The following is a 27,833-nucleotide window of genomic DNA, read 5'->3' as shown; positions in this document are numbered from 1 at the left end:
TATGTGTTGCAGTCAAACGATGCAGCGATTGAATTTGCTGAAGCCAACTTCCTGAACCTGATCCAGAGCCTAGTGGAAGACCCAGATAGGAGGGAACACTTCTTCAAGGTAAGATGGAGCCTAGTGGAAGACCCAGATAGGAGGGAACACTTCTTCAAGGTAAGATGGAGCCTAGTGGAAGACCCAGATAGGAGGGAACACTTCTTCAAGGTAAGATGGAGCCTAGTGGAAGACCCAGATAGGAGGAAACGCAAGGCGGCTCAACTCTAACAGGGCTCCTAACTTCCATGTTGACTTATCAGGATGGACTTCTCAGATCATGTAGCTAGAGATGAGTGTTTTAATCTCAAGGCAGGATGCAGTTTTAAAGTATTGGAACAGAGATCAAGACTCTCTTCCCCTTCACTATGGTTGTGTTGGGTTGAGACTTATTTCCCCTTGGGGATCTTTAAAGTATTTCTAACTGAGGTCCTAACTTTGACTGTCTTCTACAACAGGTTGTGTTCCCGGTGGAGTACGGTCCTAGCTTTGACTCATCGCTGCAGACTCTGGTGTGCCACTTCCTGTCTAGACTGGAGGAGCTGCTGCCGGTCCCAGACTTCAAACAGGTACGCAGTCAGACAGCACTGTGACGGTGTCAGAATACCCATACTTGTGTTCTAAATAGTAGGCATTTTAGGTATGCGAAAATAGAACGTTTTATAGTATGTGCATTTTCTAAAATCGAGTATGGTTTAAATGCTGCTCTTCATCCACTACTGAGGAACATGCATCTTTCCAGACTGATAATGAGATAAGGGGAGGCGCTGTACCAAAATGAACAAATGGCAGGAATCAACGCATTCTCAGGAGGAGGAGCCTAGTATGATGATATTCTCAGGAGGAGGAGCCTAGTATGATGATATTCTCAGGAGGAGGAGCCTAGTATGATGATATTCTCAGGAGGAGGAGCCTAGTATGATGATATTCTCAGGAGGAGGAGCCTAGTATGATGATATTCTCAGGAGGAGGAGCCTAGTATGATGATATTCTCAGGAGGAGGAGCCTAGTATGATGATATTCTCAGGAGGAGGAGCCTAGTATGATGATATTCTCAGGAGGAGGAGCCTAGTATGATGATATTCTCAGGAGGAGGAGCCTAGTATGATGATATTCTCAGGAGGAGGAGCCTAGTATGATGATATTCTCAGGAGGAGGAGCCTAGTATGATGATATTCTCAGGAGGAGGAGCCTATTATGATGATATTCTCAGGAGGAGGAGCCTAGTATGATGATATTCTCAGGAGGAGGAGCCTAGTATGATGATATTCTCAGGAGGAGGAGCCTAGTATGATGATATTCTCAGGAGGAGGAGCCTAGTATGATGATATTCTCAGGAGGAGGAGCCTAGTATGATGATATTCTCAGGAGGAGGAGCCTAGTATGATTATATTCTCAGGAGGAGGAGCCTAGGAGGAGGGGAATGACTACTGGTGTAGGTGGTAGAAGAATGACTACTGGTGTAGGTGGTAGAATGACTACTGGTGTAGGTGGTAGAATGACTACTGGTGTAGGTGGTAGAATGACTACTGGTGTAGGTGGTAGTAGAATGACTACTGGTGTAGGTGGTAGAAGAATGACTACTGGTGTAGGTGGTAGAAGAATGACTACTGGTGTATTTCTTCGTAATATTAGTGTCATTTTTACCACCGTTCTGTGTTCAGACTGCGTCGTTGATCAGTGCTGCCCCCTCTGTTCTGGAGGAGTACATGCGCTGTGTCTCTCACGGAGAGGACCTGAAGTCTCTGCTACAGAACCAACACTGCCACGGGAAGCTGCCCAAGAGCGGTAAGCCTCTGGCTCCATCCCAAATGGTACCCTATTCCCTTTAGAATGCTCTACTTTAGACCAGGGCCCATGGGGTTCCGGTTTGAAGTAGTGCACTATATAGGGAAAAGGGTGCCGTTTGGGATGCATCTTCTGTCTGACACTCTGTAGATGAAATATAATGCCATATAACTTTAATAATCCAATAACCATCTTCTTTCCATTGGTCCTGGTTGTCACTGTTCAGCTCCCTCGCGGACAGAGGACCGCCTCCTCATCTCCTTATCCTTCCCTCCCTCTCTGAGACTGGCCAATGCCTCGCGCCCCAGCGCCAGCAAATCAGAAGCTTTCCCTGACTGTGACAGCCCGCCCCTGCAGGTCAGAGACTACCAGGGGATTCTGACTGACAGTTTGAGTGGCCAATGGGCTGAGACAGAAGCAAGTATGGATAACAAGATTGGAACAGATTCGGTAGAAAACCAAGGATCTGAAAGAAAGGCTAACCAGAAGGTCTGTGTGGAGAGACAAAGTGTACGATCGAAGTCTGAGGAAGAAAGAAAAGCATCAGTCTCTGAGCACCAATACTCCCTGATCTCCAACACTGCTCCTCAGACTGCTGAACAAGACACGGCCCCATCAGCCAGCCAACAAGCTGCTGCATCGTCCTCCACAACATCCAGCCCTGCCGCCTCCAGCGTATCGTCGGAGCAGCCTCGGCGCCGCGTTGCCCATAAGTGTCCCCATTGTGGCCGTTGTTTCATCTACCTCTACGAGATGCTGGAGCACCAGAGACTCCACACAGGGGAGAACCCTTACAAGTGTTCCCAGTGTGGCAAGACCTTCAGAAGGTCCTCGGAGATGTCCACCCACCGCCGGACACAGTGCTCCAACGCGGCCTACGTCTGTATCAAATGTGGGAGCAGTTTTGGGTCGATCAGGGAGCGGGTCAGCCACCGCTGTAGTGGTAGCAGGCGGGCCAGCAGTTTGGGTCAGGCAGGTCAGTTTGAGTGTCCACAGTGTGGGAAGATCTTCAAGTGGCACAACTCGTTAAAGAAACACCTGGTAACCCACACCAGTGACAAGGTCTTCAATTGCAGGTATATTATACTGCTACACTATTGCTGTATGTAGGTGCATCCCAAATGGCACCCTATTCCCTATATAGTGCACTGGTTTTGACCGGGGCCAATAGGGTTTTGGTCAAAAGTGCACTGTATAGAGAGCCATTTTGGATGCCCTATCTGTGAGTACACAATGTCAATGTTTTTCAATCACTTCCACAGTCCCCCTGCCCTCCAGAAGGTTCTCTGTCCTGTTATGTCCTGTAAGGCAAACGGTCAATAACCTGCGTCCCAAATCACACCCTATTCAGTGCACTAGTTTTGACCAGAGCCCTATATAGAGAATAGGCTGTCATTTCGCACACAGACAATCTGCTAACCCTAATGTATTGTCAGGTGCTGTGGTGAGGGGCCGTTCCCAGGCGTGGCCGAGCTCAGGGCCCACCAGAAGGCCCATGACGGAGAAGAGAAGCCCTACAAGTGTAAACAGTGTGGAAAGGGCTTCAGCTCCCAGGTGCTTTATTGATTGGTATAATCCAGGGGATAACATGTTTCCATGGTCCCCGATTCTACAGACAAAACAAAATGATGTGTGTGTATTGTTGTACTAAGATGTGAGACCACTATGTATTTTTTTAATGGCTAATAAAATGAGTTCATTTCATTTTAGGTCTGGCTAAATAACCACGAGCAGCGTCACTCCCAAGAGAGGTCCAAGATCTGCCCCAGCTGTGGAAAGGCCTTCAGATGCAAAGGAGACCTGAAGCTCCACATGCGGACCCACACCGGCGAGAGGCCGTACCAGTGCACCTACTGCGCCAAGCGGTTCTCTGTGAACGGAAACCTGACCATACACATCAGAACACACACGGGGGAGAAACCTTTCCTCTGCTCCGACTGCGGCAAGACTTTCTGCTCTGCGGGAGAGCTGCAGATCCACAGGAGAACACACACCGGGGAGAGACCGTACAAGTGCACCGTCTGCGAGAAAGGCTTCACCATGGCTAGCAAGGTGACTCTCCACATGCGGGTTCATACGGGGGTACGGCCCTACGTCTGCCACGAGTGTGGAAAGGCGTTCTCTCGCGGTGCGGAGCTGAAGAAACACGTCCTGAACCACACTGGGGTGAGACCGTACCCCTGTCATCTCTGTTCTAAGACGTACACCTGTCTAAATCACCTGAAGAGACATTTGAAGACTCACTCTGCCTCCCCGTCGTTGGATATTAGCAGTGGGGCGTCTGTAGTATAATGCATATTACCCTTTATTTAACACGATATTGTCAATATAAAAAGTGTATATTTTATTTTCTAACGGCTGCTTTATGCTACTTGTAAGGAGCGGTAGTTGAAGTCGACTGAGTACACTACTTTTGACCAGAGCCCTGTGGGATTGAGTTAATATCAGGACTAGAACTCTGCTTTTAGGGGAAGTGGAACGAGGTTCTGATGGTCATGTTGTCTTCAGTTGAGGCTTATCTAATATCACCATTGCTTTAGCTTGCTGCAGCAGATACTGTTAGTTGACAACTTGGCGTGTGAATTTTCAACAATCAAAGTCGGAACTATAATTTGTGTACGCACCGAGGTGGTTGTTATGAAGGTGTGTGTGTGTGATCATGTTTTCTAAATCCTTGTCAAAACATTTTCTGCACATAAACTTGAATACCATTACCTTTGGTCAAGTTATATTTGTTTTGAATATGTTTTATTGAAATGCATCACGTTCACAGTAAAAATAAAAGCTGATTTCTCAATAGTTTACATTTCTATGAAGCTAGTTCCACTATAGTATAACATCGTATTATGAAACTGTCCTCTGGCGTTCCCACTCCGGTGGGGGTAGAATCAGAGGTGGGTGTGGCCTCTATCTGACGATGGAGAGGCCTCATGGACATCTAGAATCAAGAGAGGATTCAGTGAGACCGACCAATCATATTGAGTCCTTATTAACCCTTAAATCAATGTTACAGCATAGACATCAGTGGGATTTACTAGACAATACAGAGGCTATTATATAGACATTGGTACCTGTGTCGTTACCAGGCTATAATATAGACAGTGGTACCTGTGTCGTTACCAGGCTATAATATAGACATTGGTACCTGTGTCGTTACCAGGCTATAATATAGACAGTGGTACCTGTGTCGTTACCAGGCTATAATATAGACATTGGTACCTGTGTCGTTACCAGGCTATAATATTGACATTGGTACCTGTGTCGTTACCAGGCTATAATATTGACATTGGTACCTGTGTCGTTACCAGGCTATAATATAGACAGTGGTACCTGTGTCGTTACCAGGCTTGGCTGCAGGGCTCTTGTGTTGGCCCTTGATGTGGGCGGTCATCTCCTTCCTGTTGGGGGTGGAGTGGCCACACTGGACACAGCTGTAGCGCCCCCTGGTGTGTTTCCATAGAATACGGCTGTTGAAGGACTGACCTGGAGGGTGGAGGAGCAGGGGTTACTCACAGTACTTTCGCCATGGTCCAATCCCAAATCGACTCCTAGACCCTATGCACTTGTGGAGATCTGAGGGTGTGAAAGGTGTAAGCAATCTGATAACAGCTCCAATATGCCCTCTGATTGGTTAGGTAGAAGTTTCACCATATTGCTTACGCCAATCAAATCCTCTCACATCTCCGCAAGTGCATAAGGGGTAGGGTCTAGGGGTCCATTTGGGATTGGGCCCATATCATTAATACATTGGCTAGTGGTTTCAGATTGATGTAGGGTGAAAGCATGTATACCCAGCACAAGGTTATGGACCAAGTGGAAGCTGGTGAATCAACATAGAAGTGAAGGCAGCCAGACACAGCAAAGCCACGAGCCCTCAGCCCTGTATTACTGAAAGCCATAATGAACCCACAGCTCTTCACACCACAGACCTCTGCTAAAGGAAGTTGGAGCTTGTGCACAGACCGGGTCCTGTTCAGTAAGCACCAGATGAAGGAAACTGATAATGGCGCCGGAGGGAATGACTGCCGTTTTACGGGCTCCAAACCAACTGTGCTATTTTGTGTGTTTTTTTCGCATTGTTTGTTACTTATTTTGTATATAATGTTGCTGCTACCGTCTCTTATGACCGAAAAGATCTTCTGGACATCAGAACAGCGATTATTCACCTTGAACTGGACAAAAATATTTTTTATTTAATGAGTCCGACGCAAAGGATATACTGCTTCTCCGAGACCAGGCCCAAATCCCCGTCATTCGCGTGAAAGACGGAAATACAGGGGGCGGAGATCGGGGTGCCTTGTGAGAATTCGTCGGCGAGTGGGTAACCCGCCTCTACCATCCGTTCTATTGGCCAACGTGCAATCACTGGAGAATAAACTGGATGATCTCCGCTCGAGATTATCCTACCAACAGGACAAAACTGTAATATCTTATGTTTCACCGAGTCGTGGCTGAACGACGACACGGATAATATAGAGCTGGCTGGGTTTTCCGAGCATCGGCAGGACAGAGCAGCTACGTCTGGTAAGACGTGGGGCGGGGGTGTGTATCTATTTGTGAATAACAGCTGGTGCGCGATGTCTAATATTAAGGAAGTCTCGAGATATTGCTCGCCTGAGGTAGAGTATCTCATGATAAGCTGTAGACCCACTATCTACCAAGAAAGTTTTCATCTATATTATTCCTAGCTGTCTATTTACCACCACAAACCGATGCTGACACTAAGACCGCACTCAACGAACTGTATAAGGCCATAAGCAAACAAGAAAATGCTCATCCAGAGGCGGCGCTCCTAGTGGCCGGGGACTTTAATGCAGGGAAACTTAAATCCGTTTTACCTCATTTCTACCAGCATGTCACATGTGCAACCAGAGGAGAAAAAAAAACTCTAGACCACCTTTACTCTACACACAGAGACGCGTACAAAGCTCTGCCTCGCCCTCCATTTGGTAAATCTGACCATAACTCTATCCTCCTGCTTCCTGCTTACAAGCAAAAACTAAAGCAGGAAGTACCAGTGACACGCTCAATAAGGAAGTGGTCAGATGATGCTAGTGCTACGCTACAGGACTGTTTTGCTAGCACAGACTGGAATATGTTCCGGGATTCATCCAATGGCATTGAGGAGTATACCACCTCAGTCACCGGCTACATCAATAAGTGCATCGATGATGTCGTCCCCACAGTGACCGTACGCACATATCCCAACCAGAAGCCATGGATTACAGGCAACATCCGCACCGAGCTAAAGGCTAGAGGAGCGGGACTCTAACCCGGACGCTTATAAGAAATCCCGCTATGCCCTCAGATTAACCATCAAACAGGCAAAGAGTCAATACAGGACTAAGATTGAATCGTACTACACCGGCTCTGATGCTTGTCGGATGTGGCAGGGCTTGCAAATGATTACGGACTACAAAGGGAAACCCAGCCGCGAGCTGCCCAGTGACTCGAGCCTACCAGACGGGCTAAATGCCTTTTATGCTCGCTTCGAGGCAAGCAACACTGAAGCATGCATGAGAGCACCAGTTGTTCCGGACGACTCTGTGATCACGCTCTCCGTAGCCGATGTGAGCAAAACCTTTAAACAGGTCAACATTCACAAGGCCGCGGGGCCAGACGGATTACCAGGATGTGTACTCAGAGCATGCGCCGACCAACTGCTTAGTCCCCTCCTGTACTCCCTGTTCACCCACGACTGCGTGGCCAAGCACGACTCCAACACCATCATTAAGTTTGCTGACGACCCAACAGTGGTAGGCATGATCACCGACAACGATGAGACAGCCTATAGGGAGGAGGTCAGAGACCTGGCAGTGTGGTGCCAGGATAACAACCTCTCCCTCAACGTGAGCAAGACAAAGGAGCTGATCGTGGACTACAGGAAAAGGAGGGCCGAACAAGCCCCTATTAACATCGACAGGGCTGTAGTGGAGCGGGTCGAGTTTCAAGTTCCTTGGTGTCCACATCACCAACAAACTATCATGGTCCAAACACACCAAGACAGTCGTGAAGAGGGCACGACAACACCTTTCCCCCTCAGGAGACTGAAAAGATTGGGCATGGGTCCCCAGATCCTCAAAAAGTTATACAACTGCACCATCGAGAGCATGTACAAATTACCTTGACTAACCTGTACCCCCCGCACATTGACTCGGGAACAGTACCCCCTGTTTATAGCCTCGTTTTTGTATTTTGTGTTACTTTTTATTTTATTTTTTACTTTCGTTTATTTAGTAAATATTTTCTTAACTATTTCTTGAACTGCATTATTGGTTAAGGGCTTGTAAGTAAGCATTTCAAGGGAAGGTCTCCACCTGTTGTATTCGGACCATGTGACAAATACAATTTTATTTTATTTGAGCTTGGAACGGGAGGTAGTACTATGATATGGTGAAGAACACTCATCTGCATGTTTTGTAGGAAAGGGTTTTGCTACGTTTTGCCCTACTGAACCCCACCCAGTCATCTGAATGGTAGTTAACTCTCTCTCTGCTGGTGAAAGCATCAAGACCTGACTGTGAGAGGGAACCCCAACCCGGCCTTCCGCATCTGCGGTGGAAGGTGGAAGGGCTAGAGTGGAGATAGTCAGACCCTGTCTTCTCATAAAAACGTCTGTAGGGTCCGAACGGTTTGGCCTACAAACCCACAAGTGTCACAGGACTCACAACTATAGTCTCCTGAGTGGCGCAGTGGTCTAAGGCACTGCATCGCAGTGCTAACTGTGTCACTAGAGATCCTGGTTCGAATCCAGGCTCTGTCGCAGCCGGCCGCGACCGGGAGACTCATGGGCGGCGCACAATTGGCCCAGCGTCGTCCAGGGTAGGGGAGGGAATGGCCGGCAGGGATGTAGCTCAGTTGATAGAGCATGGCGTTTGCAACGCCAGGGTTGTGGGTTCGATTCCCACAGGGGGCCAGTATAAAAAAAAAAAAAAAAAAAATATGTAAGTCGCTCTGGATAAGAGCGTCTGCTAAATGACTAAAATGTAAATGTAAATGACTCGTCTGAAGGTAACCCATACTAACAAATGGAAGTATGGAGGTCGTTTTGTGCCAACAAAAATAAGGGCTTAATTATGTGTCCAAAAAAAAAAAAAAAAAATATCCTGAGATGTTCTTATATCTCCTAGATATAGGACAGACACTTCAAAACCTTATTCCTTATGATTAATTTTTTTACTTACTTTTTTGCCATTTCTGAATGTGTTATAATGTTTCTATAGGCTATAGTTGTATATAGTCTTATACTTTTAGAGGTTAATAACCCTGCTGGTGAAAGCGTCAAATACCTGGCTGTTTGAGTGAATCTGGGAGTTGGACAGGTTGAACAATCAGCCACATGATGGATCGATTAGGTGATTGGTTATTAGGTGATTGGTTATTAGGTAATTGGTTAGCCCGGGGAAGAGGGAGGGAAGCCAGGTTAGCAGGAAGGGAAGGAGGAGGAAGCCAATAATGCAGAAGGTTAGCATTGGAGAAAGAAGCAGGATAATTCCATTGGACATGACCCAAGGGCAGTTTAGTTTAGTGGTTTCTCCCTCTAGTTGTGTGGTTAGTGGTTTCTCCCTCTAGTTGTGTGTGTGGTTAGTGGTTTCTCCCTCTAGTTGTGTGGTTAGTGGTTTCTCCCTCTAGTTGTGTGGTTAGTGGTTTCTCCCTCTAGTTGTGTGTGTGGTTAGTGGTTTCTCCCTCTAGTTGTGTGGTTAGTGGTTTCTCCCTCTAGTTGTGTGTGTGGTTAGTGGTTTCTCCCTCTAGTTGTGTGTGTGGTTAGTGGTTTCTCCCTCTAGTTGTGTGGTTAGTGGTTTCTCCCTCTAGTTGTGTGTGTGGTTAGTGGTTTCTCCCTCTAGTTGTGTGTGTGGTTAGTGGTTTCTCCCTCTAGTTGTGTGTGTGGTTAGTGGTTTCTCCCTCTAGTTGTGTGTGTGGTTAGTGGTTTCTCCCTCTAGTTGTGTGTGTGGTTAGTGGTTTCTCCCTCTAGTTGTGTGTGTGGTTAGTGGTTTCTCCCTCTAGTTGTGTGTGTGGTTAGTGGTTTCTCCCTCTAGTTGTGTGGTTAGTGGTTTCTCCCTCTAGTTGTGTGTGTGGTTAGTGGTTTCTCCCTCTAGTTGTGTGTGTGGTTAGTGGTTTCTCCCTCTAGTTGTGTGTGTGGTTAGTGGTTTCTCCCTCTAGTTGTGTGTGTGGTTAGTGGTTTCTCCCTCTAGTTGGGTGGTTAGTGGTTTCTCCCTCTAGTTGGGTGGTTAGTGGTGTTTCCCTCTAGTTGTGTGGTTAGTGGTTTCTCCCTCTAGTTGTGTGTGTGGTTAGTGGTTTCTCCCTCTAGTTGTGTGTGTGGTTAGTGGTTTCTCCCTCTAGTTGTGTGTGTGGTTAGTGGTTTCTCCCTCTAGTTGTGTGTGTGGTTAGTGGTTTCTCCCTCTAGTTGTGTGGTTAGTGGTTTCTCCCTCTAGTTGTGTGGTTAGTGGTTTCTCCCTCTAGTTGTGTGTGTGGTTAGTGGTTTCTCCCTCTAGTTGTGTGTGTGGTTAGTGGTTTCTCCCTCTAGTTGTGTGTGTGGTTAGTGGTTTCTCCCTCTAGTTGTGTGGTTAGTGGTTTCTCCCTCTAGTTGTGTGGTTAGTGGTTTCTCCCTCTAGTTGTGTGGTTAGTGGTTTCTCCCTCTAGTTGTGTGTGTGGTTAGTGGTTTCTCCCTCTAGTTGTGTGTGTGGTTAGTGGTTTCTCCCTCTAGTTGTGTGTGTGGTTAGTGGTTTCTCCCTCTAGTTGGGTGGTTAGTGGTTTCTCCCTCTAGTTGTGTGGTTAGTGGTTTCTCCCTCTAGTTGTGTGGTTAGTGGTTTCTCCCTCTAGTTGTGTGTGTGGTTAGTGGTTTCTCCCTCTAGTTGTGTGGTTAGTGGTTTCTCCCTCTAGTTGTGTGGTTAGTGGTTTCTCCCTCTAGTTGTGTGGTTAGTGGTTTCTCCCTCTAGTTGTGTGGTTAGTGGTTTCTCCCTCTAGTTGTGTGGTTAGTGGTTTCTCCCTCTAGTTGTGTGTGTGGTTAGTGGTTTCTCCCTCTAGTTGTGTGTGTGGTTAGTGGTTTCTCCCTCTAGTTGTGTGGTTAGTGGTTTCTCCCTCTAGTTGTGTGGTTAGTGGTTTCTCCCTCTAGTTGTGTGGTTAGTGGTTTCTCCCTCTAGTTGTGTGGTTAGTGGTTTCTCCCTCTAGTTGTGTGGCTAGTGGTTTCTCCCTCTAGTTGTGTGGTTAGTGGTTTCTCCCTCTAGTTGTGTGGTTAGTGGTTTCTCCCTCTAGTTGTGTGTGTGGTTAGTGGTTTCTCCCTCTAGTTGTGTGTGTGGTTAGTGGTTTCTCCCTCTAGTTGTGTGTGTGGTTAGTGGTTTCTCCCTCTAGTTGTGTGGTTGGTTAGTGGTTTCTCCCTCTAGTTGTGTGGTTAGTTGTTTCTCCCTCTAGTTGTGTGGTTAGTGGTTTCTCCCTCTAGTTGTGTGTGTGGTTAGTGGTTTCTCCCTCTAGTTGTGTGGTTGGTTAGTGGTTTCTCCCTCTAGTTGTGTGGTTAGTGGTTTCTCCCTCTAGTTGTGTGTGTGGTTAGTGGTTTCTCCCTCTAGTTGTGTGGTTAGTGGTTTCTCCCTCTAGTTGTGTGTGTGGTTAGTGGTTTCTCCCTCTAGTTGTGTGTGTGGTTAGTGGTTTCTCCCTCTAGTTGTGTGGTTAGTGGTTTCTCCCTCTAGTTGTGTGGTTAGTGGTTTCTCCCTCTAGTTGTGTGGTTAGTGGTTTCTCCCTCTAGTTGTGTGGTTAGTGGTTTCTCCCTCTAGTTGTGTGTGTGGTTAGTGGTTTCTCCCTCTAGTTGTGTGTGTGGTTAGTGGTTTCTCCCTCTAGTTGTGTGGTTAGTGGTTTCTCCCTCTAGTTGTGTGGTTAGTTGTTTCTCCCTCTAGTTGTGTGGTTAGTGGTTTCTCCCTCTAGTTGTGTGTGTGGTTAGTGGTTTCTCCCTCTAGTTGTGTGGTTGGTTAGTGGTTTCTCCCTCTAGTTGTGTGGTTAGTGGTTTCTCCCTCTAGTTGTGTGGTTAGTTGTTTCTCCCTCTAGTTGTGTGGTTAGTGGTTTCTCCCTCTAGTTGTGTGGTTAGTTGTTTCTCCCTCTAGTTGTGTGGTTAGTGATTTCTCCAGGTCTCACCTGTGCTCCATCTCTAGTTAACCTGTGACTGGCTGGAGGAGAGGTCCATCTGTGACTTAGAGACCTCTGAGCTTCTGGCAGGACAGTGCAACATGACAAAACACAGTTCACTCACTCATTGCTGCAATCAGCAAGTCTGTCTGGCTAGAAACTCCTGACTGCAATCAGCACGTCTGTCTGGCTCGAGACTCCTCACTGCAATCAGCACGTCTGTCTGGCTCGAGACTCCTGACTGCAATCAGCACGTCTGTCTGGCTCGAGACTCCTCACTGCAATCAGCACGTCTGTCTGGCTCGAGACTCCTGACTGCAATCAGCACGTCTGTCTGGCTAGAGACTCCTGACTGCAATCAGCACGTCTGTCTGGCTCGAGACTCCTGACTGCAATCAGCACGTCTGTCTGGCTCGAGACTCCTGACTGCAATCAGCACGTCTGTCTGGCTCGAGACTCCTGACTGCAATCAGCACGTGTGTGTCTGTCTGTTTCATCCAGGGATGTCCAACAGGACAACAGGACTAGCCTGGTGGTCCCAGCTCTGCTTGTGCTGTATAGCCCAACTCCTATGGTCGTTGCAGTCGACTATTGAGTCATTTAATATATACACTACCAGTCAAAAGTTTGGACACACCTATTCATTCAAGGGTTTTTCTAATTATTTTTTTACAATTTTCTACATTGTACAATAATAGTGAAGACATCAAAACTATGAAATAACACATATGGAATCATGTAGTAACCAAAACTGTGTTAAACAAATCAAAATATATTTGCGATTCTTCAAAGTAGCCACCCTTTGCCTTGATGACAGCTTTGCACACTCTTGGCATTCTCTCAACCAGCTTCATGAGGTAGTCACCTAGAACGCATTTCAATTAACAGGTGTACCTTGTTAAAAATTAATTTGTGGAATTTCTTTCCTTCTTAATGCTTTTGAGCCAATCAGTTGTGTTGTGACAAGGTCGGGGGGGTATACAGAAGATAGCCGTATTTGGTAAAAGACCAAGTCCATATTATGTCAAGAACAGCTCAAATAAGCAAAGAGAAATTACAGTCCATCATTACTTTAAGACACAAGGTCAGTCAATACGGAACATTTCAAGCACTTTGAAAGTTTCTTCAAGTGCAGTCGTGAAAACCATCAAGCACTATGATGAAACTGGCTCTCATGAGGACCACCACAGGAATGGAAGACCCAGAGTTACCTCTGCTGCAGAGGATAAGTTCATTAGAGTTACCAGCCTCAGATTGCAGCCCAAATAAATGCTTCACAGAGGTCAAGTAACAGACACATCTCAACATCAACTGTTCAGAGGGGACTGTGTGAATCAGGCCTTCATCGTCGAATTGCTGCAAAGAAACCACTACTAAAGGACACCAATAAGAAGAAGAGACTTGCTTGGGCCAAGAAACATAAGCAATGGACATTAGACCGGTGTAAATGTGTCCTTTGGTCTGATGAGTCCAAATTTGAGATTTTTGGTTCCAAACGCCGTGTCTTTGTGAGACACTGAGTAGGTGAACGGATGATCTCTGCATGTGTAGTTCCCACCGTAAAGCATGGAGGAGGAGGTGTTATGGTGTGGGGGTGCTTTGCTGGTGACACCGTCTGGGATTTATTTAGAATTCAAGGCACACTTAACCAGCATGGCTACCACAGCATTCTGCAGCGATATGCCATCCCATCTGGTTTGGGCTTAGTGGGACTATCATTTGTTTTTCAACAGGACAATGACCCAACACACCTCCAGGCTGTGTAAGGGCTATTTGACCAAGAAGGAGAGTGATGGAGTGCTGCATCAGATGACCTGGCCTCCACAATCCCCCGACCTCAACACAGTTGAGATGGTTTGGGATGAGTCGGACGGCAGAGTGAAGGAAAAGCAGCCAACAAGTGCTCAGCATATGTGGGAACTCCTTCAAGACTGTTGGAAAAGCATTCCAGGTGAAGATGGTTGAGAGAATGCCAAGAGTGTGCAAAGCTGTCATCAAGGCAAAGGGTGGCTACTTGAAGAATCTCAAATATAAAATATTTGTTTAACACTTTTTTGGTTACTACATGATTCCATATGTGGTATTTCATAGTTTTGATGTCTTCACTATTATTCTACAATGTAGAAAATTGTAAAAATAAAGAAAAACCCTTTAATGAGTAGGTGTGTCCAAACTTTTGACTGGTACTGTATATATATATATTTTTATACCTTTAACGTCAATTATCTAAAAACATTTTTGTTCATTTTCAAATACAATGTAGCTTAGACCCTATTGTACGTCATCTGAGGTGTTTGTGTTGTTCCCACCATCGGATGAGACACAGCATTCTCTAGAGTACAGGCAGATAAATGTACTAAAACGGGAATAAAATTGAAATTTCAACTTTCAAATGGTACCATAAAGATGTTGACTTGAATGGGAATATCAGTTGCTTTAATTTATACTGTCAATCCTCCGTAAGAAACCTATTGAAATCATAGAAATATAGTTAATGTAAATAATATATATATTATATTAAATATAGTTAAATACAATAGACATTCCTATTTAAGTTGACATTCAATGGTCGGTTGACCGGCGGCCATCATTGCGGTAGTGATTAGAAGTTAAAAATGTAATTCAATTGAAATGTAAATGATGTACCAGCTAAATGCAGTGGTCTGAAGGGATATGTCCATTCTATGAATTACATTTCTATGATTGAAATGACACCCAGCCTGTATTCAGGAGAATGCTGTGTCTCAACCGATGGAAGGAACAACACACACCTCAGAGGACGAACAATGGGGTCTAAACTACAACATCATTCCACACACACACACACACACACTATATATAAAAATATAAAACATGTAAAATTAGTTCACACGTTTTTAGATAATTGATGTTAAAGGTTAAAAAAAACTTTCTTAAATTAAACAACTTTTAAAAAAAATACTTTATAAATTAGTTTGACAACCCTGTTTTTAAGCTTTTCAGTGATATCAAACTCAACATGGATGTCTCATGGTAGGGCGGGAGGTAGGGTGGGTGGGAGGTAGGGTGGGAGGTAGGGTGGGAGGAAGGTAGGGTGGGAGGGAGGTAGGGTGGGAGGGAGGTAGGGTGGGAGGTAGGGTGGGAGGGAGGTAGGGTGGGAGGGAGGGTGGGAGGTAGGGTGGGAGGGAGGTAGGGTGGGAGGTAGGTAGGGTGGGAGGGAGGGTGGGAGGTAGGGTGGGAGGGAGGGTGGGAGGTAGGGTGGGAGGGAGGTAGGGTGGGAGGTAGGTAGGGTGGGAGGATGGGTGGGAGGTAGGGTGGGTGGGAGGTAGGGTGGGTGGGAGGTAGGGTGGGTGGGAGGTAGGGTGGGAGGGAGGTAGGGTGGGAGGGTGGGTGGGAGGGAGGTAGGGTGGGTGGGAGGTAGGGTGGGTGGGTGGGAGGGTGGGTGGGAGGTAGGGTGGGAGGGAGGGTGGGTGGGTGGGAGGGTGGGTGGGTGGGAGGTAGGGTGGGAGGGAGGGTGGGTGGGTGGGAGGGTGGGTGGGTGGGAGGGAGGGAGGTAGGGTGGGTGGGAGGATGGGTGGGAGGTAGGGAGGGTGGGTGGGAGGTAGGTAGGGTGGGAGGTAGGGTGGGTGGGAGGATGGGTGGGAGGTAGGTAGGGTGGGAGGTAGGTAGGGTGGGAGGTAGGTAGGGTGGGAGGTGGGAGGTAGGGTGGGAGGTAGGTAGGGTGGGAGGATGGGTGGGAGGTAGGTAGGGTGGGAGGTAGGGTGGGAGGTAGGGTGGGTGGGTGGATGGGTGGGAGGATGGGTGGGTGGGAGGATGGGTGGGAGGTAGGGTGGGAGGTAGGTAGGGTGGGAGGTAGGTAGGGTGGGAGGTAGGGTGGGAGGTAGGTAGGGTGGGAGGTAGGTAGGGTGGGAGGTAGGTAGGGTGGGAGGTAGGGTGGGAGGTGGGAGGTAGGGTGGGAGGTAGGTAGGGTGGGAGGATGGGTGGGAGGTAGGTAGGGTGGGAGGTAGGGTGGGAGGTAGGGTGGGTGGGTGGGTGGGTGGGAGGTAGGGTGGGAGGTAGGGTGGGTGGGTGGGTGGGTGGGAGGTAGGGTGGGTGGGTGGGAGGATGGGTGGGTGGGAGGATGGGTGGGAGGTAGGGAGGATGGGAGGATGGGTGGGTGGTAGGGTGGGTGGGGGGTGGGAGGTAGGGTGGGGGGTGGGTGGGAGGTAGGTAGGGTGGGAGGTAGGGTGGGTGGGAGGTAGGTAGGGTGGGAGGTAGGTAGGGTGGGAGGTAGGGTGGGAGGTAGGGTGGGTGGGAGGTAGGGTGGGTGGGAGGTAGGGTGGGAGATCCAAATGGGTCAACTTTGAGCACCCCTAGCTCCTCAAAAGGGATGCGGTCAAAAAGTGATTGAAATCAAAATGGAACGACCCAAAGACAACATTTCCAAACCCCCAAAGTTAACCCTGAGATTCAACCAAAGAAGCTGATTGTTATAAGATCACCTTTCTTCCTCCAGCGAGCGTTAGAGCCGGGCGGAGTGGAGGTCTGGGGTGGTGGAGAGGAAGGCAGGGCAGGAGGGGCTGGCATGGGGGGCCTCTGTTGTTGCTGTAGCTCAGGCCCAGAGACTTCCAGTGGAGATTGGCGGTACTGAGAGAAGGAGCCAAAGGATCCCTCAGGGAGCTGGGGCTGGTCTGTGAGGCCTGGGGAATGGGTGAGCTGGGTGGCTGACAACCCCCCACCACCAGGCTCCTGGAGGGAGAAAGCCCCAGGGAGCAGGGCCGAGTTGGGGTCCAGGCTCAGGAGAGATCCATCCTCTGGGGGATGGTAAGGGGAGGGAGCCAGGGCAGAGTGGGGGTCAGACCCAGCGGACCCAGGGACAAGGTGGGAGGGTTCGGACTCCATGGGCTCCTGCTGCTGTGGGGTCTCCTGGTCTGTACTGGAGGGGTCTGTAGCCATGGGAACAGCAGCATCAGGGTCAGCATCAGGGTCAGGCTTGACCTCTGCCTGCTCGCCAGCCTTGGCCTTGCCCCTGGCCACCTTGGCACAGGTGTGGAGGTGTTTGAGGAGGGCACGATAGGAACGTAGCTTGGAGCGACAACTCTGACACCTGACAGAGAGAGAGAGAGAGAGGGGAATAATCTATGGATTGGGAACAAGATAATCATCAAACACCTGGCAGAGGAACTTCTGGAGAATGGGAGTATCTCTATGTACACACACAAACACAAATACCTACAGGAAGTATGTGTTGGGTTTGTGGTGCTGCCTCATATGCTCCATCAGGAGCAGCATGCTGGCGAAGGAGCCGTTGCAGCCGGTCGAGGAGCAGAGGAACACTTTCCCTGAGAGGAGGGAGAGCGACAGCGAGTACATTTCATTAGATATTAAACTGATTATGGCAGTAGGCAGAGTATGAAATAGTCATGTAATCACCTTCCTCTGCTTATCTTAAATCAGCGTGAGGTCAAAATCGACGTGAGCGTACGCTGATTAAAACACCTCGTTTTCTGAGCAATCTTTCAAATTATTAGGACGTGTAAACAGCTTAAAATCGCTATTCCAGCAACGGTAGCACAAGCCTCCCTCTTATGTGCGAGTGAAGTGAGTTTGGGGAAAATAAAGTATGTATCTTATAAATAGTTCACATACAAATAGTTTTCACACCCACTTTTCAAGATGGCGGCAAGCACGTATTGTTTTGTCTGATCAGTGTTTGTAGCTGAAAACACTTTTTTTCTCTTCATTTACCTTTGTTTCATCTGGCTGTGAACACATTGGACAATAGTGCAAAATTGCATACAGTATTTTATTAAGGAGACATACAAAACAGTTCAGCTGAAACGTTTGAGGCCTAATTGGATATACCTGGGCACCCTCCTCTGCTCTGGGGCATTATCTGATCAGACACCTGGGCACCCTCCTCTGCTCTGGGGCATTATCTGATCAGACACCTGGGCACCCTCCTCTGCTCTGGGGCATTATCTGATCAGACACCTGGGCACCCTCCTCTGCTCTGGGGCGTTATCTGATCAGACACCTGGGCACCCTCCTCTGCTCTGGGGCGTTATCTGATCAGACACCTGGGCACCCTCCTCTGCTCTGGGGCATTATCTGATCAGACACCTACCTACTGCTGCTTTCATCCTTCCACCTGACATTGTGCCTTGGATGTTATTTTGGATTTACTGCCAAACTTGAACTCCACTTGGATTAACTCTTTTGGACTCTCCCGCGGCCCAGTGTAGCCTCTCTCCTCTCCTCTCCTCTCCTCTCCTCTCCTCTCCTCTCCTCTCCTCTCCTCTCCTCTCCTCTCCTCTCCTCTCCTCACCTCTCCTCACCTCTCCTCACCTCTCCTCACCTCTCCTCTCCCGCGGCCCCAGTGTAGCGCTTGCCTCCCTCCCGGTTTTCCTCCGGCCTGTACTGGAAACTACATCCCCTCCAAGGTGCTTCTCTCTTGGCTATCACAGTGGTAACACGGCCTCCGTTGCGTTGCTGTTTTGATGGGCCCCAGCACTTAAATCACATTGAGTAAGTCACCGCTCTCTCCTTGCTGTTGTTATGCTGGCCATGTTTTGTGCTTTGGTTGTGTTTATTGTGTGTCCTAGTGCTGGTTTCTAGTCTGTGGTTGGGTTCTGGCTTACCGCCTATAACTGTGGTGATCTTACAAACTCTGTAAGAGCTGATTCCTCGCCAACCTGGATTTTAACTGAATTTTTCAAAAAAATGGCGTCTACCACTTTCCGCCATACGGGGAAACTGACTTTTCCCAGACTATCAGCAACCACCTTCAGAGACGACGGTGAACGTTTCATCCCATGTAGGAGCTGCACCTAGTTTGCACAGTTCCGGGAATAATATTGACCAGACAAATTTCCATTGTGGAAACTGTCAGCTTATTGAGGAATATACACTACCGTTGAAAAGTTTGGGTTCACTTAGAAATGTCATTGTTTTCAAAAGAAAAGCAAAATGTTTGTCCATTAAAATAACATCAAATTGATCAGAAATACAGTGTAGACATTTAAATGTTGTAAATGGCTATTGTAGCTGGAAACGGCTGACTTTTAATGGAATATCTACATAGGCGTACAGAGGCCCATTATCAGCAACCATCAGTCCTGTGTTCCAATGGCACGTTGTGTTTGCTAATCCAAGTTTATCATTTTAAAAGGCTAATTGATCATTAGAAAACCTTTTTGCAATTATGTTAGCACAGCTGAAAACTGTTGTGCTGATTAAAGAAGCAATAAAACTGGCCTTCTTGAGACTAGTTGAGTATCTGGAGCATCAGCAATTGTGGGTTCGATTACATGCTCAAAATGGCCAGAAACAAATAACTTTCTTCTGAAACTCGTCAGTCTATTCTTGTTCTGAGAAATGAAGGCTATTCCATGCAAGACATTGCCAAGAAACTGAAGATCTCGTACAACGCTGTGTACTACTCCCTTCAAAGAACAGCGCAAACTGGCTCTAACCAGAATAGAAAGAGGAGTGGGAGGCCCCGGTGCACAACTGAGCAAGAGGACAAATACATTAGAATGTCTAGTTTGAGAAACAGGCGCCTCACAGGTCCTCAACTGGCAGCTTCATTAAATAGTACCCACAAAACACCAGTCTCAAAGTCAACAGTGATGAGGCGACTCCGGGATGCTGACCTTCTAGGCAGAGTTGCAAAGAAAAAGCCATAATTTAGACTGCCCATCTTACTCTTTTATTTTTATTGGCCAGTCTGAGAAATGGTTTTTGTCAGTTGTAATCTTGTACCCATTCATTTGAACTCCACTCTTAGATCTGCTATTGTTAGCTCAAAACAGGAACCCACGGTGGTCTGCTCACCCAGTGCTTTTAGTTCAAATGTGAATTCCATCAACTTGAATACCCCCTCGGTATTCAAATCACGTAGAGGGCTTGGACCTTTGAACGATAGCAACCAAAACCCATGTAAGTCAGTTTATAACATTCCATCATTGGTTACTCTGAGAGTTCCTCATATTGACATTGGCTGCGGCCTCAGACCCTGTGGTGCCAACCTTGGAAAAGTAATTCCAATTTCTTCTCCTTCCTCTATTACTAATAGGGACCAAATGGTGCAGTTCAATGCAATCTTATAGCCATACCAACTATAATCAACCATCAGACAGGGCCTGCAACCGCCTACTGAACGTAGCTTGTTTGAGTTTGCATGTGACTTTAAAAAATCGTAAAGGTCTTGGGTTGATGCATCTGAACATTAGGAGCTTATTTCCTAAACTGGATTACATCAAGATCTGGCCTATGCAGACGAATCCGGATATTCTGGTATTGACTGAAACTTGGATCTCTGGGGACATTCTGGACTCTCTTAATATTGAGGGTTATCAAGTGTTCAGAGCTGACAGAAAAGGGTAGAGGTGGTGGAGTGGCCACTTTTATAAAAAATCATTTATCTTGCCAAAAAATGTGAGCTACTATTCTTTAAGGCTTTGTCTGGGGGAAAAATGTATTCAGAACTGTTATAGGGGTCTACCGTCCTCCCTCAGCCAACCTCGAGGAGTTAAGTAGTTTGATGTCTTCTTTTACTAAATCAGAAGTTATTATCCTGGGTGACCTAAATTATGAAATGGGAAATGCAGGTTTCAGACAATCTAAAAAGACATGTGTAATGATCTAAACCTAACCCAGCTGGTGAGATCCTTTAAAGTCCTCTCGGATTGATCTTATCTTATCGAAATACACCAGAATACACCAGAGAAATATGTTTCTACTGGTGTCTTCGCCCAAGACATTTGTGACCATTGCCCAGTTGTTTGTGTAAGAAATGTCAGGCCATTGTGACGGATGGGGTTAAGTCTGAATTTCTTGAAGTACATAAAGGTGTACCACAGGGGTCGATTTTGGGACCTGTTCTCTTCACTATTTATATAAACACCATTGGTCAATCTGTAAAAAAAATGTTTAACTTCATCTATATGCGGATGATACTACTATGTATGCTATTGGCAAAACTACAGTCAGATTTTATAGCTACAGTGCATTCGGAAAGTATTCAGACCCCTTCCCCTTTTCCACTTTGTTACGTTACAGCCTTATTCTAAAATGGATTAAATAGTTTTTTCCCCCTTATCAATCTTCACACAATACCACATAATGACAAAGCAAAAACAGGTTTTTATACATTTTTGCAAATGTATTAAAAATAAAAAATTGAAATTTCACATCTACATAAGTATTCAGAACCTTTAGTCAGTACTTTGTTGAAGCACCGTTGACAGCGATTACAACCTCAAGTTGTCTTGGGTATGACGCTACAAGCTTGGCACACCTGTATTTGGGGAGTTTCTCCCATTCTTCTCTGCAGATCCTCTCAAGCTCTGTCAGGTTGGATGGGGAGCGTCGCTGCACAGCTATTTTCAGGTCTCTCCAGAGATGTTCGACCGGGTTCAAGTCCAGGCTCTGGCTGGGCCACTCAAGGACATTCAGAGACTTGTCCCAAAGCCACTCCTGCGTTGTCTTGGCTGTGTGCTTAGGGTCGTTGTCCTGTTGGAAGGTGAACCTTCGCCCCAGTCTGAGGTCCTGAGTGCTCTGGAGCAGGTTATCATCAAGGATCTCTTTGTACTTTGCTCCATTAATCTTTCCCTCGATCCTGACTAGTCTCCCAGTCCCTGCCGCTGAAAAACATCCCCACAGCATGATGCTGCCACCACCATGCTTCACTGTAGGGATGGTGCCAGGTTTCCTCCAGACATGAAACTTGGCATTCAGGCCAAAGAGTTCAATCTTGGTTTCATCAGACCAGAGAATCTTGTTTCTCATGGTCTGAGAGTCTTTAGGTGCCTTTTGGCAAACTCCAAGCGGGCTGTCATGTGCCTTTTACTGAGGAGTGGCTTCCGTCTGGCCACTCTACCATAAAGGCCTGATTGGTGGAGTGCTGCAGAGATGTTTGTCCTTCTGGAAGGTTCTCCCATCTCCACAGAGGAACTCTGGAGCTCTGTCAGAGTGACCATCAGGTTCTTGGTCCTCTGTAGATCAGCTGGTAGAGCACGGCGCTTGTAACGCCAGGGTAGTGGGTTCGATCCCCGGGACCACCCATACACCAAAAAAAAAAATATGCACGCATGACTGTAAGTCGCTTTGGATAAAAGCGTCTGCTAAATGGCATATTACTACTATTACTTCTCTGACCAAGGCCCTTCTCCCCCGATTGCTCAGTTTGGCCGGGCGGCCAGCTCCAGGAAGAGTCTTGGTGGTTACAAACTTCTTCCATGTATTATTTTACCTTTATTTAACTTGGCAAGTCAGTTAAGAACAAATTCTTATTTACAATGATGGCCTACCAAATATGATGGAGGCCACTGTGTTCTTGGGGACCTCATTTGGGCTCCTGAGTGGCGCAGCGGTCTAAGGTACTGCATCTCAGTGCTTGAGGCGTCACTACAGACCCCCTGGTTCGATTCCAGGCTGTATCACAATCCGGCCGTGATTGGGAGTCCCATAGGGCGGCGCACAATTGGCCCAACGTCGTCCGGGTTTGGCCGGGGTAGGCCGTCATTGTAAATAAAACTTTTTTTAAATAAAGGTTAAATAAAATAAATAAATAAAATTTGGAAAAGAGACGTAGGTCTCAAGATCTCTTCCCTGTCAAAATAAATGTTCAATAAATAAATAAATAATAATAAAAACGTTATATGTCCAAACTCAGAATCAAACAGGCTTCGCAAAAATAACATGGTCACTGTGATAGAACATTATTCATTTTCATAGGCTTTTTTTTCTGCATTAATTTAAGCCTCACCAGGTAGCCTGATTTCAGATGTGTCCATGTAAACAGGATTATTAGGGAAATCGTGCATCTTGCAAAGCATGTAAACTTTTTAAACAAACTATTATATTAAAAGCTGCAATATGTTACTTTTTGGGCGACCCAACGAAATGAACATAGAAATGTGTGTTATAGATCTGTCATTCTCATTGAAAGCAAGTCTAAGAAGCTGTAGATCTGTTCTATATGCTCTATTTCTATGCTTCCCGTTCTCAAGTTTTGTTTTTGCGTCTTTTACTTTCGGTTTTTGTACACCAGCTTCAAACAGATGAAAATACAATATTGTTGGTTATTGAAAATATATTTCACAGCGGTTTAGATGGTCCAATGATTCTCTACACTATACTTGGTTGTTCTGTCACTTAAACTGAAATTAGGCGACCTATTAGAATTTCAGCAACCAGGAAACGGCGGAGCGATTTCTGCATAGTGCAGCTTTAATCTGACTTATAATAGTAACTGATCCTCTTTATACACACAGCAGTTTTATAATATGGGGAGACGGATCTCACAAGACCTTCCCCGATTCCTAGTTTCCACTCCTCTTCCACTCCCTTCTTCCACTCCCAAAAAAAAACATGTCTCCTCCAGGATCCAATAAAAACGTGTCTCCTCCAGGATCCAATAAAAACGTGTCTCCTCCAGGATCCAATAAAAACGTGTCTCCTCCAGGATCCAGGAGGTGTTTTGTAAGACACAGGTGTGTTGTACTCTATGAGCTTACCTGGGAGGGACTGAGTGGGAATGTGATTCTGATGGTCCTTGATGTGTCTGGCCAGGCTGTCTGGGTCCGTGTAGACTCGTTGGCAGCCATATAATGTGCAGGTTAATCTCTGACCTATGGAGAGAGGAAACACACAACACAAGTCATCCTGTAGCTACTAGTCTCAGAAATCCCAGACCATAGGAACATTGTTAATGTAGGAGGCAACCAGTCCACCTATGGAGACTATGTAGCTACAGGAGTGAGACAATCTGTTGCCACCTGCTCATATAGTGTGGTAGCCCAATAATGGACTGAAGGAGTCTTAACGTTACTCCTTACAGTCCAAGGACCTTGTTCTGTCGAGGCGAACTGGCTCTGAAAGCCAAAACAGCCAAATACTCCCATCTAAAACGTGAATCGATTCTCAATTAAGGTACGGCTCTAGAAACACAAAGCCCTCTACTTTCATACCACATCAAAATAATTTCACAAAACGCTAAATACACACTTACTGTATACTGTTTTAACACAGTTGCAGCCGATAATATTGTTCAGCGACAATTAGGCCTGGCTCGCAGTCTGCGTTCCAATTCATCCCAAAGTTGTTCGATGGGGTTGAGGTCAGGGCTCTGTGCAGGCCAGTCAAGTTTTTCCACACCGATCTCGACAAACCATTTCTATATGGACCTCAGTTTGTGCACGAGGGCATTGTCATGCTGAAACAGGAAATGGCCTTCCCCAAACTGTTGCCACAAAGTTGGAAGCACAGAATCGTCTAGAATGTCATTGTATGCTGTAGTGTTAAGATTTCCCTTCACTGGAACTAAGGGGCCGAGCCCGAACCATGAAAAACAGCCCCAGACCATTATTCCTCCTTGCACCAAACTTTACAGTTGGCACTATGCATTGGGGCAGGTAGCGTTCTACTGGCATCCACCAAACCAAGATTAGTCCGTCGGACTGCCAGATCGTGAAGCGTGATTCATCACTCCAGAGAACGTGTTTCCACTGCTCAAGAGACCAATGGCGGCGAGCTTTAAACCACTCCAGCCGACGCTTGGCATTGCACATGGTGATCTTAGGCTTGTGTGCAGCTGCTTGGCCATGGAAACCCATTTCATGAAGCTCCCGACTAAAAGTTATTGTGCTGAAGTTGCTTCCAGAGGCAGTTTGGAACTCGGTAGTGAGTGTTGCAACCGAGGACAGACAATGTTTACGCGCTACAGCACTCGGCGGTCCCGTTCTGTGAGCTTGTGTGGCCTACCACTTCGCGGCTGAGCCGTTGTTGCTCCTAGACGTTGCCACTTCACAATAACAGCACTTTAGGGCTGTCCCTGTCAATAAAGATCTTAGTCGACCTAAAGTCGTCTGTTCTTTCAACCAATCAATTGGTTGACATTTTTAAATGTGTATTTTTCCATAGACACACCCTACCAGTTTTAATACAATCAACTATATGCATTGAGCTTGTCTGATGCTTTAAGCTTACTGTTTGATAAAATAAGACACAAATGACTCAAGAGGGAGCCAGAGATCTAGATAACCAACCATTCTCCTCCCTCTCCTGCTGGCTTTCGCAGATTCTGCCGTTACTCTCCTGAAGTTGCCGATAAAATCAAAATTGTATCCAAATCTAAATGAAAATGATACAAACCTAAAAAGTAACTTTGATTGCCATTGCCAACTATATGTAAAAATTGCCTACATAAAGCCAACAAACACAAACATCGCAGTCTGCAGGTAGAAATGATCCTGATAAAAATAAATATCCTATAAATCACATTGGCTATGCATGGCCTGTCTGCAACGAACAAGAAACATTGTATCAACTATTAACTTGGGTCTGGCCCAGCGAATTTGCAACATTGTATAAAATATTCTGGGTCCTCAGAGTTTCCTGTGCCAGTGAGCTCGGGACAGACACATCCTATTTGCGCAAGGTATAAGCAGTGCTTGACTTGGGCAGGAGCTCACCGGAGCGGAGTACCGGCACCTCAAATTCTCTAGTGCTTGAGCTCCTGTTCCTCTTATAGAATGTTAGCTCAAAAGTATTGTGGAGCTCCTGCACCTAAATATAAACAGTACCAGCCCCAAAATGAGTACCGGAACCTATTTCAGTCCAAGTCAAGCACTGATAATCAGGTAGGCCTATTTTATGACGTTTCCACTGGATCAGAGCATGACATTTTTTCCTTTCACGCTGAGTGGTTATTGAACGGGAGAGAGCTGGGAAGATTTTTCAAATACATTGAGGAACTATTGTAATTCTCAATGGATGTAGAAACAGACTTTGTTTGCTTGCTGTTTGAGGTGAAGAAAACATTACTTTGAGAAGCTCCGCAGGTCATTAGTGGTGGTGCGTTAAACCAATCATAAATACTATCAGATCCCCAAATGGGCACATTTATAGGCCTACATTTGGGCGCAGGCCAGGTAGCCTATAGGACGACTTCTATGAATAATCAGGCCAGGTAGCCTATAGGCCGACTTCTATGAATAATCAGGCCAGGTAGTCTATAGGCCGACTTCTAAGCGTAATCAGGTGCGTGTCCTTACTCAACATTCACAGGAGCGCTCCAAACAAAAGACATTGACTAAATTGACAAAACTCGTAGATGGAATGAAATAAACCAAAACTTGTTTCTCACAAGTGTAGCATAGGTTGTGCACTCTGCAAACAATGTGTCCACTCCGACAATGAGAAAGGTAAAACTGTAATAATTATAATAATAATAATAATAATAATATTGAATGCATTAACAGAAATTACCGTAACCAAAGTAACAAACATCGTAGATTACAAATTATAGGAATTAACGGTAAATGTACTACTGGTGATATACACTATCAGTCAAAAGTTTGACCTGCTGGCAGCAAATAATTCTACAGCAGGATGAATCTAGCTGTGGGACACAACATTGGGAGTCTGTGTATTGGTTAGACTCCCTGAATTGTGAATCGTTCTGGTGGCCGGCGACGGAAAATAACCCTACCACAATATAGCCGGCTACACCAAATCAAACGTTTCCTGTCAACAAAGGCATATGTATAATCTCTCGGAACTCTTCTTACCAGATGTAAAGTGAAAAGTTTTTTTTTTGGGTGTAGCCGGCTATATTGTGGCAGGGTTATTTTCCGTTGCCACCCACCAAAACGATTCACAACTCCGGGAGTCCAACCAATACACAGACTCCCGGCTCTGCTGACAAGTGTTTTGCTCCGCTCATACAGGAGTAATAAAGGTATATTGTTATAATTATTTTATTTTTTTAATTTGGGGGGGGGAGGGGGTCAATTTTTTAAAATAATGTTATATTTTTTAAAATGTTGATTTATCAGGGGATGGTGCTGCACCCTCAGCCCCCATACTTTCCACGGCTATGGCCACAACTAGACATTTACGTCATTTAGCAGACGCTCTTATCCAGAGCGACTTTCTGGAGCAATTAGGGTTAAGTGCCTTGCTCAAGGGCACATCGACAGATTTTTCACCTAGTTGGCTCGGGGATTAGAACCAGCGACCTTTCGGTTACTGGCACAACGCTCTTAACCACTAAGCTACCTGCCACCCCCCAGGGCTCCTTTCAAATGTATCATGAAATAATCTAATTTGTATGCCTAGCATTCAACAAATGTAGAAAATTGTAAACATGTAAACATTGCTTAAGTCTTAGTCGCAAATGACAGCTCCAATATCTCCCCTATTGCGAAGGACATGTGAACGAGAGGCTTGTATATCCATGACTCTTTACAGTTCGCCGGTAGGGGAGATGTACTCTGGACAACAAATTAACGGAACGAGTCAAACGATTCGTTCTTTTGACTGAACGACTCAAAAAGATCCGAGTCAGTAAAAATAGCCTAACTTCCCATGACTAGCGCCGGAGCTCCGTTATCAATCGTCCCATCACTAATGAGTACAGTTAGCTATTAGTAAAAACGGTGTTGTTGTTGCATAAAACCTTGTGTTGTGTTGCTTGTAGGCTGCGGTAGTGGTGCTGAGGCCATCCCCGTAGACATGGTGGTGTTGGTGGGGGAAGAGCGGTCAACTGGCGGTACGGGAGAAGTCGACAGCAGTCTCACTAGTTCAGACTACCTAAAACAAATGAATCCACGCTGTCATATCAATGTAACGGACATGTAGTTAGCTAGGCATGCTAGGTTAGTTAGCTATATTCATTCCTTGGCCAGCTATCCATTCAGAACAGTCGCAGACACTTTTCGGTAGCTAGCGTATTAGATAAACAGAACAAAAAAAAATATTCGCTAAGGAAATGATTAGCTAGCTATGTAACCAGACAAATAACTCTTACCATAGCACATTTGTAATTAGGATTATCAATTTAAATCGTTGACCATTTAGCGAGCAAGAGAGGAAAACGTTAAGATAGGTTTCTTTACCAGCTTCTCGTCAGCAACATACAAAAAAGTACT

The 27,833-nt window shown here is 46.2% G+C and overlaps 2 protein-coding genes across 8 annotated transcripts in view; one reads left to right on the top strand and one right to left on the bottom strand.

Moving 5' to 3' along the window:
- The window catches only part of LOC311115237 (uncharacterized protein), a 19,139-nt gene extending 14,517 nt beyond the window's left edge, over positions 1 to 4,622 (top strand). Inside the window, exons 4-9 of the mRNA XM_084190433.1 lie at positions 13 to 108; positions 498 to 608; positions 1,704 to 1,827; positions 2,054 to 2,903; positions 3,264 to 3,381; positions 3,538 to 4,622. Of these exons, the coding sequence (XP_084046559.1) occupies positions 13 to 108; positions 498 to 608; positions 1,704 to 1,827; positions 2,054 to 2,903; positions 3,264 to 3,381; positions 3,538 to 4,119 (1,881 nt within the window). The 3' untranslated portion in view covers positions 4,120 to 4,622. The remainder of the gene's footprint in view (positions 1 to 12; positions 109 to 497; positions 609 to 1,703; positions 1,828 to 2,053; positions 2,904 to 3,263; positions 3,382 to 3,537) is intronic.
- LOC311115238 (zinc finger protein 414-like) lies at positions 4,544 to 27,833 on the bottom strand. 7 transcript variants are annotated; one of them, XM_084190436.1, is made up of 8 exons: positions 27,713 to 27,804; positions 27,362 to 27,491; positions 23,418 to 23,531; positions 17,132 to 17,237; positions 16,398 to 17,002; positions 11,947 to 12,020; positions 5,170 to 5,310; positions 4,546 to 4,765 (listed from the first exon to the last, which is right to left on the bottom strand). In XM_084190436.1, the coding sequence occupies exons 1-7, from the start codon at positions 27,713 to 27,715 to the stop codon at positions 5,215 to 5,217; spliced, it is 1,128 nt and encodes a 375-aa protein (XP_084046562.1). In that variant the 5' UTR covers positions 27,716 to 27,804; the 3' UTR covers positions 4,546 to 4,765; positions 5,170 to 5,214. The 7 variants fall into 7 exon arrangements, 4 of the variants coding, with proteins under 4 accessions (XP_084046561.1, XP_084046562.1, XP_084046560.1 ...); XR_014611205.1 differs by having other exon boundaries at positions 4,547 to 4,765; positions 5,158 to 5,310; positions 27,713 to 27,833; XR_014611206.1 differs by having other exon boundaries at positions 4,686 to 4,765; positions 5,158 to 5,310; positions 11,947 to 12,017; positions 27,362 to 27,495; positions 27,713 to 27,822.

This window comes from Coregonus lavaretus (genome assembly GCF_964263955.1).
Source record: "Coregonus lavaretus genome assembly, contig: HAP1_SCAFFOLD_361, whole genome shotgun sequence".
Classification (NCBI taxonomy): domain Eukaryota; kingdom Metazoa; phylum Chordata; class Actinopteri; order Salmoniformes; family Salmonidae; genus Coregonus; species Coregonus lavaretus.
Note: the sequence above shows the minus strand (reverse complement) of the source record. Positions and strands in the feature narration are given on the sequence as shown.